The sequence below is a fragment of the Syngnathus acus genome, chromosome 23, assembly GCF_901709675.1.
Source record: "Syngnathus acus chromosome 23, fSynAcu1.2, whole genome shotgun sequence".
NCBI lineage: Eukaryota > Metazoa > Chordata > Actinopteri > Syngnathiformes > Syngnathidae > Syngnathus > Syngnathus acus.
In genome coordinates, this window is record NC_051107.1 from 5,048,273 (window position 1) to 5,062,490 (window position 14,218).

Consider the following 14,218-nt stretch of genomic DNA (forward strand, 5'->3'; position numbering starts at 1 on the left):
AGCGGAGGAGGGAGACAGACGGCCAAGAAAGGAATGTGCGGGGATGTAACTTTGTCACGCCTCGTCATGTAAACACAGCAGAGTGAGAGCGTCGGGATCAATCTCACCTTCACCCAGTTAGTCTACCATAACCCGATTGAAGTCCGGTGTTGATTTTATGATTCTAAATTACTGTCATGTACTTCTAAACGCATTCCAAATGAATCTACTCCACCCCCCTGGAAAAATTAAAAATACACAGTGACTCACTTGAATTCGAGAAATTTTTATGATTTCCACTGTACATGCGCACCGGCGTACCATTTCTGATAAAACGATGCTAAAATTTGTGATTGAAGTAAAAATCTTCAATTATCAAACAAACTCCCCAAAAATGATTGCTAATACTGCAAAATATTGGAAAAGCCTAAAAGTGCAGTTTTTAAATAGACAGCACCTCAAATATTGGTTACATGCTAATCGTGATGACGTCATCTTGTGCAATTTTTGTAGCTTAATATATTCAAGTCATTATTTAAAGAATATTTACATTTTCATAAAAAAATCCACATCTAATCATAATAGTGGCTATGTTAAAATCATTTTTCAAATTATGAAAGAATGTAAACAATTTATTACTAAACTGTCTACATACTAACAATTTTTTTTTTTTTCTTTACTCAACAAACTTCTTACCAGACTAGTTAGAGTTTGGAGGTGAAATGGGGGCCCTCGTACATGTCCGCCTTAAGCTTGGCCCACTCGGACAGTCTCTGGACAGCGCTTTTCTGCTGAGTCAGCACGCCGGCCGCCTTGCGTAGCTTAGCGTCGTTGCGCTCTAGGTAGCGTTCGCCCTCGCCCATCAGGAAATTCAGCTTGTCCACGCGGCTCTCGTTCAGCGGCACGTCTTCGCTCATGTAAGGGTTGAAGCGGAAGTAGGTGTCTGGAGGTAGGAGGGCGTCCAGCATGGTGTGCACTTCTAAAAAAAAACATTTAGAATGGGTTTCCAAAATGGCTGATTTGTGTATTTACTCCAAAATTTGGACTCATGGTACCTTCTGTGTCTGTGGCGCTGCTGATGACGTTGGTGAGCTTGGCTTTGAGGCTAGTGTGGGTGGTGCCGTTCTTCCCCGCCACCTCGTGACGTCCGGTGCCAAGAGAGAGCACGCACTGCAGCGGCGTGTTGGGCCAGAGACATTTGCACTCGTGGATGGCCAACGCCGTGGGGTTGTTGATCAAGAGACCTCCGTCCTGATGGAGATCTTTCCCAAGGACGTATTCCTGGAAGTAGCCTGGCGCAGCAGACGACGCCCGGATGGCTTGCCACATTTTGTATTTGCAGTCTCCTAGGTAGTGCGACCTCACGCCTGGCATCAGCCTGTAGTTCCTGAACACAAAGGCCTTCAGAGGAAGGCCCCTGTTCACCAGCGTGCTCACCGCTGACACCTTGTGGACAAATAGCATATTGAGAGACTTTTTTTTTTAAAATACATGGAGAAAAATAGTTTGGGTGGTTTTGTTAATTTTAGAGGTGGTTAGTGGTTTTTTTTCTTCATCTGTCTTACTTTGGGACAGTTTGGATCTCTGGAACTCTCGATCATGCACCCCTCACCCATACGTTCCCTAAAAAAAAAAAAGAAATATATTTAGTGTGAGCAAAATGAACAAATACTAATAACTCACTTGAGGATGGTCTCCCAGATTTCACTGTTGTAGAAAGCGTGGCTCCAGCCCATCTTGACGGCCCCGACGATGACATTCTGCTTGAAGACATCCGAGCCCAACTTCCTGTACATCTGCTCGCACTCTTCCAGGGGGATCTGAAGAATCCCCAGCATGAACGCCAGGATGGCACCTAAAAGCAAACAAAGAGCTGAAGCGAGATGATATTTTTTACACATCAGGATGAAGACGGAATACCCGTGCTGACTCCGCAGATGTAGTCGAAGAGCTGGTGGACTCGTTTTCCCGTCAGGTTCTCCAGTTTGAGGAGGGTCTGCAGGGCCAGTAGTCCTCTATTTACAAAAAGCAACACGTCAACAAAGGAGAGAATTTTGGCCGGGATTTTTTTTCATACCTTGTCCCGCCTCCATCTATGGCCAGGACCCGGACTCCTCTACCTTTCACAGGATCAGTGTAACCGACCAGAGCCAGTGACTCTCTCACAGCAGCCTGAAAATGGAGGTCTGCAGCCTGACGTAATCGCAGCAAGCATGGGATAGCTTTTTCCTGGAAAAAAACAACAAATAGTTTGGAATCAAATCAAGAATCTCACTGTCATGTGGTGTACCACAAAGTTCAATTTTAGGGCCTCTGCTATTTTCATTTAATTTTTGTTTTGCATTACACATAAGCTAGCTGACTTCCATTAGATGAGGAAAGTCCGAACCAAAATCACTAAAAACACTTTCAAAATGATTCCTGCTCACCTTGATGGCCACGCCTCGCGTTTCAGGGAACTCCAGGAGGTGACTGCTGAGCTCCTCCACTCGACTGGTGAGGAGCTGGATGTCGTTGACTCTCTGAAGGCCTTTCACAAGCGATCGGGTCCTGTTGTCAACACTCACCCTGGCTATTATCTGGAAAGCAATACAAGATGCATCAAGAAGATAATCCTGCGCTAAACATTTTACATTCTCTTGATTACCTTCTCCCTTTGAGCCAAAAGTTGTTTCTGCTTAGCCTCATCTGCTTTCGGATCTTCACTAGCCGCCTTCTCCACAGAAGCTTCTACTACTGGGACCTTGTCAACGCTTTTAGCGTCTCCTCGGAATTTGGGAACCAGCGGAGCGATGTAGTTCCCCACAAAAGCTTGAACACTCGGACGAGGGTAGGACAGATAGTGGGTGAAGCCTTTTTTGGGGGAGCTGGGTCGAACTGGACCGGATGCAGCTGTGCTTTCTGTTGAGGGGGAGTCTGATGGAGGTTTAGCTTTAGGGTGACTGAGGTCTCCTGATGGAGGTGTGGCAGCAAGTGCATTGATGCTCTTGGACGCTGCAGCTGGAGATGAAACTGGGATACGGTCGTGCTTGCGTTCCTCTTCCTCCCCTTGACTACTCATGCCAAAGTAACTGTTGATGTGCTGGTCTAAAGTCTTGTAGGTCTCGTCCATGTTAGTTGGCTTGGAGTTCTTGAAGGGCTTTTCTGCAGCTTGCTCTTTGTTCTCATCTTCTGCTTCACATTTTTCACCATCTGCATCTTCTACGGTGGCTTTGGTAGGCAGCGAGACATCCGGCCGAGTCGATGAGACCTTCTGGGCTTTCATCAGAAGCTTTTCAGCATGGTCGCTATCCACCACAGGGTTGCCAGGCTTGAAACGGGAGAACTTGGAGATGATGTCCGTGCTTCCTACTGCCTTGGAGACGCTGTCTAGAGTGATCCTGATCCGCGACATGCGTCCTCTGGCTCCCTGGGAACAAAAGTGGAGAGAACACGGGTTCATTCCCATCCCAGCAAAATACAGCGAGTTGTTGTTGCAATACACGAGACACCAATAGGGGGCTCTGTCACATGTCTAAAGATCTTTGTAGTCATGGAAACAGACCAAGCAAAAGAAAGCCATCCACACTAAAACCTCTGACAAAATGGATGATCGTCCACGATCTCGACTTAATTTACCGGTGGAGTTAAGTGGACTTGTCAAAATGCTGCGGGAGAAAGAACGGGACCCATACGAAGACCACATCGAGTGGATCGCAGCCAAAGACTTCACCGTGGAAGTTGGCAAAGAGAAGATTGCAGAGTATATTCGGACATGGGGATTGAAACCGCCCTGGATTTATAGTCTGGACTGCCTCTGCTCGACAGAAGATGAACTTCAAACCTTCTACCACTACCGGGCGCGCTTCAGCACTCCGTCCGCGCAGAAGCCCATTCAGAGGACGGCGAGCGTCTATTTTGCAGTTTTGATCTCCAAAGTTGGATCACAAAGTGAACCTGTGGATGTCCACTTTGTGGTGGAGTCTCATCGGTTCGTACACACGCCGGGGAGGATCCGCTTTGCTGTAAAGTGGCTGGTGGACATTATTGAGAAGAAGACTATTTTGAGAAAAGCAATTCAATTTTGACACCGCAGAGACATGTCAACACTGAACGGAAACGCATAAGTGTCAAAAAGACGCATTGACAAAAACGTCAAACTACGCACACGATTTGCAAAACACACACCGACGTCGGCAATTACCTGATGAAACAAGAAGGAAAATCATTCATTCGGTGCTCTGCAGCTAGCAACGTTAGCGCTACTCGAAAACAGGAAAAAAACAAAACAGGAAACTACGCAAGAAACGCCGCTTCCTTTGTAAAAAAAAAAAAAAAAAAAAATCCAAATTAAATTTGTTAAAAACAACGATAATAATAATAAAGCGTTGGATGGGTTCATCCCGAATTTAAATCTAACAAATTTACATCTATTTAGACGTATCATATTTGTATAGTATATGCGCGACAACAATATTTGCATATTATAGTGTAACGTGAAGCAAAATAGCACGTGATTAATTACATTATAATGCATTACACCTAACGTGCATAATGCAGAGTATGAAAAAAACTTTTGAATTATAATTGATAAATGAAGATACGCATCAAACAATTATTTGAATTAATATCTGGTTTAACCTACGTGGTATACATCTCCAGTTGTTGTTCTTCTTTGATTCGCACTGTTTTGATGACATATATCTGCGTAATCGAGCAATGCGCGGCATCGCTAGATTGATGGAAGAAGCGGAAAAAGAGCGATTACGTAAGAGCAGGTTGAGAGCATCAAACTATTCAGACCGAAACGTCACTTGCTGCTCCTTTAAAACAAAAAACCGAATCCTTATGTCATCGAGAATGACGAGCAACAAAAAACAGATCATTATGTCATCGAGAATGACGTGCATAAAAGTGTTTTTTTTTTATATGCACAATGCAAGTTAGTAACTTATCATTGTTGTCGAGTGTTTTTTTTTTTTTTTTTTTTTAAATCATGCTTTGGGTGGCTGCCAAAGACTTCACAGTGGAAGTTGGCAAAGAACAGATTGCAGAGTTTATTCTAACGTGGAATTTGGATCCAAGATGGATTTACAGCTTGGACTTTGTCGACTGCACCGAAGATGAGGACACGATCTCCTACCATTACCTGGCGAACTTTAGCACCCCATCGCCGCAGATGCCCATCCCCACCGCGGCCGGCGTCTTCTTTGTGATGGATGTCCCCAAAGTTGAAGCGCAAACGGATCCCATCGATGTGCACTTTGTGGTAGAGTCCAACAGGCTGAAGCACACACCTGGGAGGACAGAGTTCACGGAGCAGTGGCTGTTGGACATTATCGAATGCAAGATTGCGACCAGTGAAGCAATGCGCAAATTAAACTGACGGAAAAACTTGTTTGGACCTGTTCATTTATTTGATATTACTCAAGAATTGTCTCTGTGCAACGGTGTCGGGTTTCTTAACAACTGAATTGAAAATGAGTCCACGGGAGCATTGCAACGACCACAGAATTTTTGCAAGAACAATTCGTTTTAGGAAGAACTATCGATACAAATATTTTCATTTGATTGAAGGCAATGGCGTTAACCACGAAAGGAGATTTGGTCATATTGATAGGGTATCCAAACATGTTGGGTGTTAAAAGTTTCAACGTATAGTCCGAAGCAACCCTTTCCACAGTAGTCACCATGACAGGTGACCACCTGGTGGCGCCGGTGTGCCAAGCGCCGTTGGACGATCAGGAGAAGAAGATTTGAATTGACGGATGTGACGTCAGGTCTTTAGGTAAATTGAAGACAGGTGTGCTCAAGGGGAGTTATCAAATGCAGGGGCCACCGAGCGCGTGGCGGGCGGCTTCTCAGGTAAGCTAGCAAGCTGGCAAATGTTTGTCGGCTCCTGCCGTTTTTCACGACGGACGCCATGTGTGTTGCAGGATTTTCGCGCTCAAGGGGAGTTCTCAAATGCAGGTGCCACCGCGTGCGTGGCGTTTTCTCAGGTAAGGGAGCAAATGTTTGTCGTTTTTTGCCGTCTCACGTCGGACGCCATGTTTGTTTGTTGCAGGATTTTCACACTCGCCACGGGGTCTGTAGGCGTCGAAGTTAACTGGAGGCCGCAGGGAGAGTTTTCAAATACGCCCCAAAAATGTGTGCTTTGTTGCCTTTTCTCACAAGCCTTTTTTGTTTTGTTTGTTTGTTGCAGGATTGTCGTACTCTCGTGACTCGGCAACGTCACGTCCACCGCGACGGTGGGCCTGGAGGTAAATTGTAGACCGCAGGCAATTTAGCTCGCGAGCAAATGTTTGCCGTTTCTTACGATGCCATTTATTATTTCTTGCAGGATTTTCGCTGTCTAGGGAGTGTTTGAGGTTGGGGCACGGCACGCCACAATCGACTTTGCGTCGCGTCTTTGCGCGTTTTGGTCGTTTTGCCGCTACGGTATTTCAAATGTCTTTCGCGTTTTTTTTTTTTTTTTTTTTTTTTTTTTAAATGCTGGCCAGCATTTTTTCATTCGTTTGTTTGTCGAAGGTTCGTAAATGACGCCGCCGATAAGCGCGTGTTTGTCTGACTATAGGAAATGTTAGTTCGACTATAGTCAATTAAACAATTCTTTATTCATTTATATTATGCGTGTGCCATTTCCGTGTTATGCAAACTGAGGAATGTAACTAATTTGTTACGTCATGTCCAAATCAGACCAAATCTATTCAAAGATAACGCCCGCCCGCCCTCGTTCCGTTACGCAACATACATTTGCACGGGTTATTTTCTCCCGTTTTGGACGCCGCTAACCTGGATCATCTGTCCAATGTGAGGTGAGTTGATGGATGATAAAATTAAAATATGAATTATAATCCTGATAAATTATCATAATTTACTACAATATAATGATTATGTATGTTTTCAACCGTAAAACTCTACTTAGTATGTATAATTGTATAAAATATTAGGCCATTGGCACTCTACTCGATGTCTATTTTTGTTGCAATGTTTTGTTTGTCTTTTGTAGCACTAAAAAAGGCTGCCCAGCCAGCATCCTTCTATACAAAGCAAGCAGGAGGCTCTTGAGGAGCCATTTCAGTGATGTTGAGGACACTGAGGCAGAGTAGTCCTAAATCAGGTGAAAACGTGTTTTTGTAAAGTTTTAGCTTCCCAGCACACTAATGGCTGTCTGTTTTTGCAGGCTGCAAGAGAAGCCGAATGGGATGAGGAAAAGTATCATTCCATATCCAAAGGAGCGATGGCCTATCCATAGGAGCGATGGCCTATCCATAGGAGCGATGGCCTATCCATAGGAGCGATGCCCTATCCAAAGGAGCGATGGCCTATCCAAAGGAGCGATGCCCTATCCAAAGGAGCGATGCCCTATCCAAAGGAGCGATGCCCTATCCAAAGGAGCGATGCCCTATCCAAAGGAGCGATGCCCTATGCAAAGGAGCGATGCCCTATGCAAAGGAGCGATGCCCTATGCAAAGGAGCAATGGCCATATGCAAAGGAGCAATGGCCATATGCAAAGGAGCAATGGCCATATGCAAAGGAGCAATGGCCATATGCAAAGGAGCAAAGGCCATATGCAAAGGAGCAAAGGCCATATGCAAAGGAGCAATGCCATGTCAAGTCAAGAATGAAGCAGCATGCTGCAAAAGTCGACGTGTGCGGATCATGTGCCCAGGAGGGGGCAGTGTGGTTACCTTTGGTTATGGGTGCACGACGGAAAGGTTGCAGGTGTGGACAGTGTTTGGGGCTCTGATGGTTGGTCTTGCTTAAGAGGTGTGCTGTGGTTGCGGCTTGTCTGGATCCAGCGTTGTCTTGCGCTTGGTTGCCATTGATGGCTCACTTGGGGGAGGACGTGGTTACGTGGATGGACACAAAACCAAACTTTGCCATATGACTTGTACCATTTTGTGTCTTTTTCTAACCTGCCACTGTCGTACTTGCTGCGTTCTTTGTTCTCCCCCCTCGGTGTAGGGCGGCGTTGGAGCGAGCCCATCCCGAATGTCCAATTTTGCAATTTGACTTGTGACATTTTGTCTTTTTCTAACCTACCACTGTTGCACTTGCTCTAACCCTAACCTACCACTGTGATACTTGCGTTCTTTGTTCTCCCCTAGGTGTTGGAGCGAGACATTCACATTTTGTGTCTTTTTCTAACCTACCACTGTCGTGCTTGATCTAAGCCTAACCTACTACTGTGCGTCCTTTGTTCTCTAGGTGTAGGGGGCGGTGTTGGGGCGAGCCGGTCCACGAGGAAGACGTAATGATGCGAGCTGCGCCCAACTCATTGCATGTTCTGCCTTTTGCAGGCCGGACGCAAAAGGGGGGGCGGCGCACGGCCCGATCCGACCCGGCGACGGTCACCAAGAGTAGCTAGCCGCTGTGATCAAGTAAGCAAGTGACCTACAACTTGGGGTGCTCTTTGAGTTTCTAACATTTGTTTCTGCAGATGGCGACCGGGACGCGACACCATCTGATCAGAGGTGGACGGACCGCTGTGGCATCGCTCTGAAGTAGCCGAGTTCTGAGGGAGACCCGCTTCCCTGGAGGCGTCGACCTGCGCAGCTTCAACGTGTGAAATGGATTTATTTATTTTTTTTAAATTCACACCAGCGGTGTCCAAATGTCTGTTTGAGGGCTGCATACTGAAACAAATTCAGAATTCTTTGACACAAATTCATTAAATCAATCACGGAATTTTGCCATTCATATTTTGTGCTACTGCTACAAAGCGGTGTTGTGTTCATTCATGTGGTGTTGATAAAGTTGCCCCGAGGCTGCCATTTGGACACCAATGGTGACATGTGTAGGGCTGCACGCGTATTGGAAAACTGCCACATGGTGGTATAGGTTATTGACATGCACTTTAAGAAAGCTTTTAAGATTTTTTTTAATGTGGCAAATGAAACATGTTTTCTTGCCTAACTATTTGTAATGAGTTTAGAAGATAAGTCATTGATGCAAGTTAAAGTTAACTAATCTCACTGATCTCATTGCGATTAAATAGTTCACCTCCATCCCAGAATTTTGCACAACTTTGCTCAATGCAACGGTCTGGCCCAATATGCCATATCACTGATTTTCCAACATGTCGTGCAGCCCTGATTGAGTGCCAAACGCGCAGCGACGGCAAGCGACGGCAAGCGACCGCGCAAGCGACGGCAAGCGCAAGCGACCGCGCAAGCGACCGCGCAAGCGACCGCGCAAGCGACGGCAAGCGACGGCAAGCGACGGCAAGCGACGGCAAGCGACGGCAAGCGCAAGCGACCGCGCAAGCGACGGCAAGCGCAAGCGACCGCAAGCGCAAGCGACGGCAAGCGCAAGCGACCGCGCAAGCGACGGCAAGCGCAAGCGACCGCAAGCGCAAGCGACGGCAAGCGCAAGCGACGGCAAGCGCAAGCGACGGCAAGCGCAAGCGACGGCAAGCGCAAGCGACGGCAAGCGCAAGCGACGGCAAGCGCAAGCGACGGCAAGCGCAAGCGAGACTTTTGTGCTTGTCTTGAGAGGTGGAAGAGACAATGCACGAAACGAAGAGCCGGCGGACGGAGGCCACCAGACCAGTGAGCGGGGTGCAAAGGAAGGAATCACCCAAAGAAAGCAGTCGCCAAGTGATTAAGAAGAGCCTGACGCATGACTGGCCAAGGCTGGCCAGAGGTTACATGGCAATCCAATATGCAAGGGTAGTGTACACACTTGTGGGTTTTAATTTGGTTTCCTTATTTGTCTGCCTTTCAGGGTTGCCGGGGCAGCGGATGGGACGAGCGCCAGCCCGCACCGAGAGGGACCGGGCCGCACCCACAAGACCAGGGAGGGGGCAGGTAATGAGTACGTCGACACAAGTGAACCGCATGCAACTGAGTGCTGTTTGTCTTTTTGCACTTGTGCGAGGCGGAAGACGAGTCCAACACCGGCCGGAGCAGACCCGGACCTTGGCCCGTGACGAGCGGCGATGCGGCGAGGCCGGGAGGGCAAAGCGCCCAGCCAGCGTTGAGGGGGAGTATGACTTTGGTTTTTCTTTTGCGCTTTCCCTACCCCTGTCTGTTTGAATAGGATAACTAGCAGCACGCACGGGCAATTGGGTTGCTGTGACCCTCTAGATACGAATTGGCAAAGTAGACACCCCCTCCCTCCCTCCCTCCATCCCTCCCTGTCTGTTCGAATAGGGTAACTAGCAGCATCACGGGCAATTGGGTTGCCGTGACCCTCTAGATACGAATTGGCAAAGTAGACACCCCCTTCCTCCCTCCCTCCCTCTCTCGCTCTCTTTCTCTGATGCGCCCGGCAGTACCTGCATGGCCTGGTGCACTCAGGGTGGAACGTGGCTATACCTTGCCCTTTGTGGAATACCAGGGTATAATGTCTGCCTGCCTGGGTCCCAGTGTCGTCGACGGTGTCGAGGTCGATGAGATTCTCCGTGACGCCCTCCGTGACGTCACGTTTTCCTTTTTTTTCCTCTCGGGGCCAAGCCAGCTCTCCTGGCCGGTTGTGCTTTAGTGCGCACCAAAGCCTCTTCTCATCTCCTCTTGCTCTCTCTCTCCCTCCCTCCCTCCCTCCCTCCCTCCCTCCCTCCCTCCCTCCCTGTAAGGGGTTAAACCTTTCATAACCCGGATCGCTCCAATGCGGGAGGGCCGTATGAGACATGCGCCAGCCCGTGCTAGTTGCCTGATTCAAACTTGCCTTACTCAAGGTCGCTAGTGGAAATTTTCCTCTTACCAAAACCACCACAATATGTCTGCCTTTCAGGATTGCCGGGGCAGCGGACCGGACGAGTGCCTGCACCGAGAGGGACTGGACCGCGAGACCAGAGGGTAATAATAATAAACTTTATTTGTATAGCACCTTTCATACAAGAAATGCAGCTCAAAGCGCTTTACAACAAAGAAAGAAATAAGCATTGAATGCTTCACCTAGGAACGGCCATAAAAACAACATGAACACATTAAAACAAAAACATTCATCTATGCATACACAATTAATAAAGTGAGCTTAAAATAGGAGCAAGCTTTAATAAATAGGTCATGAGTACGTCCACAGAAGTGAACCGCATGCAACCGAGTGCCGTTTTTCTTTCTTTTTGCAGTTGCGCGAGGCGGAGGATGAGTCCAAACGTCGAATACCGGCCGGGAGGGGACCCGAACCATCGGCCGGCCGGCCGACCTTCGCCCGTGACGAGCGGCCTACAACAGACGGACGCACGGGTGCAGATGCGGCGAGGGCAAAGTGCCCAGCCAGCATTTAAGGAGAGTATCACTTTGTTTTTCCTTTGGTGCTTTCTTTCTTGCCCTCCCTCCCTCCCTCCACTTTTTCACTGGGTGTGCACACTGGCTGTCTGCATGATGCCTCTTTCTTTCTCAGCGCAGCGTCATTTTGCAATATTGTTTTATTGTTGTGTTTTTTAATACATGAAGAACTGTTTGGACTGTCATTGTGTGTGTGTGTACCTCTGAACCTGAATTAAACTGAACTGAATTCAAGTGGTCCATTTTAAACATTGGCATGTGAAGTCCATCGTGCATAATCAGAGTTGAATGACAACATACAAAATGGAATCATTTGAGACATTCTCAATGATAAGGCAATTGTAAAGTTAGTCAAACAAAACTGTCTTGTTAAATATGCAGTGTCAGGCTTTTTATTTTTACTACACAAAGAAAAGCTGTATGCATTCTAAATGGTTGACAAAAGCCAAGTAGCCCGACACCCATAGATTCAAACGACAAGCCTCAGCGTACAGTCTCTGTTGCGAGCAATAAGTCTTTGGCAACCCTGCTTTAAAATGGCCACCGAACTCGGAATCTTGCTATATGTTGGTGCATTTTTCTGTATGAGTAAAAGTCTATTTTAATCAAGTCTGAGGCTTTTTGTTTTCTTAAATCATGCCTCATGTGGGCATTCTTGTGAATAAAGTGAACGTTGGTGTGTTTTCTTCCTGTTTGTGGTCTTGTAAATAAAGTCAACTTTGGTGTCAGTCATCATTCACCATGCGCCGCAATTGATGCATCTCCAATATGAAACTTATTGCATGTTTTGTTACAGGGCTTGGCTTCATTTGCTGGCTGACTACAAAGAAGACCGTTGCTGTACAGTCCAGGGCGTTGCTAAAGTAAATTGAATTTATAAACCCAGTGTGTAACGTCCAGGACCTTGGCTTTCAATTCAAAGCACAGTTGCATGTTGCTTAACAACACGGCCAGCCTTGGTGCATGTACTGGGTGCTTCCCCCCCCCCCCCCCCCCCAGTTCAGAGTTAATTAAAGGCCACACCGCAACCTGCTTAGGTGGCACGCAAGTGAGGCACTCTTAATACCGGCATTTTTATTAAATTGACCTAATCAGACAGGCGAGATGAATTCCAGGTGCTGCCACCTAGTGGCGGCGTATTGGCCTCAACCTGTCTAACGCTCCATTTAACTGTATGCAATCTTTTTTTAATTTGAAACATTACAAATGATAGGTGCCCTAATTAGACAGCTGGGTCAATGCGACCCGTCTTTTGCGGTTTGATTTGCCCCAAGCAACCTAACAAATACACATAATGCACACTTGCTCCATTTTTGCTCAACTTTATTGTTATTTAGTCATCACTCTTATTTATTCATTGTGCCTTGTTTTTATTATTTTTTTGTGTTTACTTGTATGTATATTGTGTACTATGTCTTGTCACCGTGGGATAGTGGGACCGTTATTTCGATTTCTTTGTGTTTCTTGGCATGTGAAGAAATTGACAATAAACCAGACTTTGACAAGTACTGCCGCTATCTCGCCAATGTGCATGTGTCTAAAAAGTACAAAGCATCAAATTCATTTGCACGATAAACTTCTAAACCACATGCTAAAAAACATTCACCTGATGCAGAATGTCGTCTTTTGTAGCTTGCTAAGATTTGCCAAATTGAACATTGCCGAACTCCAACCCGAGGCTGTCCTCAGCACTGCAAACCTTTGTGCCGGTACACCGTATGAAGTAAATGACGGGATTTATTTTTTACATCCATCTAATATGTATCAAGCATACCAGATGGTGTTTTAGAACAGCCTAGAATAGTCTATTACAAAAATGAAAAAAAAAAAAAAACTTGCCAAAGTCCTAAAAAAGTATTGTTTTATTTCTTTAATCGCTGCAAGGAGGGAGCTTTGGCAAGCCTTAGCCCATTCATGGTTAGCGCAGCGCAGTTAATTTTGCAGCGCGGCGTTGGTAGCGGGGGGCGCAAGCAGTATGGGGTGCAGGCAGCATGGGGTGCAGGTAGCATGGGGAGCAGGGGGCGCAGGCAGCATGGGGAGCAGGGGGAGCAGGCAGCATGGGGAGCAGGCGGCGCAAGCAGCCGGGGTGGAGAATCGAACCCTGGATCTCAGGTGTTCAAGCGCAGCGACGGAGCCACTCGCCAAGCGTGGCGAGCTCGGCAGTCACCCCGCTTCCACTTCGAGTCATTCTCATCTGCTTAGTGGTGCGTCCCGCGCGCGTTGGGTAAGTACAAAAGAGTGTAGACGGCCGAGGGCTGCCAGGTCGAAACAGCCGACTGGTTGGTGACACGGTCCCTTGCCCCGAAAGAACCTGGTTCGATCCCAGGGGGGAGCGCATTCTCAGAGCTCCTTTTGTAAGTGTCTGCCTATGTGCATACAGCTTGCATATTTAAGTATTTATTTATGGGTAAACACCCAGTGTGGCCCCGCCCACAAGTGGGCGGAGCAATGCAGCTGGGCCCGCCCCCAGCACACTGGCCCCGCCCCTGGGGAAAAAAAATCAGTAGCCCCGCCCCCAGCACACTGGCCCCGCCCCTGGGGAAAAAAATCCAGTAGCCCCGCCCCCTACCCTACTATGTGACAGTAGGGTAGGGGGCGGGGCGAAGCCCCGCCCCCTGCCCTACTATGTGACAGTAGGGTAGGGGGCGGGGCGAAGCCCCGCCCCCTACCCTACTGTCTTTCTGTAGGGTAGGGGGCGGGGCTTCGCCCCGCCCCCTACCCTACTAAAAGACAATTGAAAGTGTATAGAAAGACAGTAGGGTAGGGGGCGGGGCGAAGCCCCGCCCCCTACCCTACTGTCTTTCTATACACTTTCAATTGTCTTTTAGTAGGGTACTGTCTTTCAATAGTGTATTGAAAGTGTATAGAAAGACAGTAGGGTAGGGGGCGGGGCGAAGCCCCGCCCCCTACCCTACTGTCTTTCTATACACTTTCAATTGTCTTTTAATAGGGTACTGTCTTTCAATAGCCCCGCCCCCTGCCCTACTATGTGACAGTAGGGTAGGGGGCGGGGCGAAGCCCCGCC

At 47.6% G+C, this 14,218-nt stretch overlaps 2 protein-coding genes and 1 long non-coding RNA gene across 4 annotated transcripts in view; 2 read left to right on the forward strand and 1 right to left on the reverse strand.

Moving 5' to 3' along the window:
- LOC119117540 overlaps window positions 1-14,218 on the forward strand; it is a 135,310-nt gene that overhangs the window by 111,893 nt on the left and 9,199 nt on the right. The gene's annotated exons all lie outside the window — the stretch shown is intronic.
- On the reverse strand, window positions 245-5,129 carry LOC119117186 (calcium-independent phospholipase A2-gamma-like). Of its 2 annotated transcripts, none has more exons than XM_037243332.1 (9): window positions 4,163-4,264; window positions 2,627-3,388; window positions 2,409-2,558; window positions 2,057-2,208; window positions 1,900-1,994; window positions 1,663-1,834; window positions 1,545-1,602; window positions 1,035-1,425; window positions 245-958 (listed from the first exon to the last, which is right to left on the reverse strand). In XM_037243332.1, the coding sequence occupies exons 2-9, from the start codon at window positions 3,371-3,373 to the stop codon at window positions 684-686; spliced, it is 2,040 nt and encodes a 679-aa protein (XP_037099227.1). In that variant the 5' UTR covers window positions 3,374-3,388; window positions 4,163-4,264; the 3' UTR covers window positions 245-683. The 2 variants fall into 2 exon arrangements, with proteins under 2 accessions (XP_037099227.1, XP_037099226.1); XM_037243331.1 differs by lacking the exon at window positions 4,163-4,264 and adding an exon at window positions 5,108-5,129 and having other exon boundaries at window positions 684-958.
- On the forward strand, window positions 7,401-8,820 carry LOC119117301. The gene is made up of 2 exons (XR_005096464.1): window positions 7,401-8,343; window positions 8,403-8,820. It is a non-coding gene; the product is annotated as an uncharacterized LOC119117301 (long non-coding RNA).

Coding starts and splice junctions, on each gene's coding strand:
- LOC119117186 (XM_037243332.1), bottom strand. CDS start 3,373: ATGTCGCGGATCAGGATCACTCTAGACAGCGTCTCCAAGGCAGTAGGA. Junction 1,995..2,056: donor ATAGATGGAGGCGGGACAAG/GTATGAAAAAAA, acceptor TTTTGTAAATAG/AGGACTACTGGCCCTGCAGA. Junction 1,835..1,899: donor CATCTGCGGAGTCAGCACGG/GTATTCCGTCTT, acceptor GTTTGCTTTTAG/GTGCCATCCTGGCGTTCATG.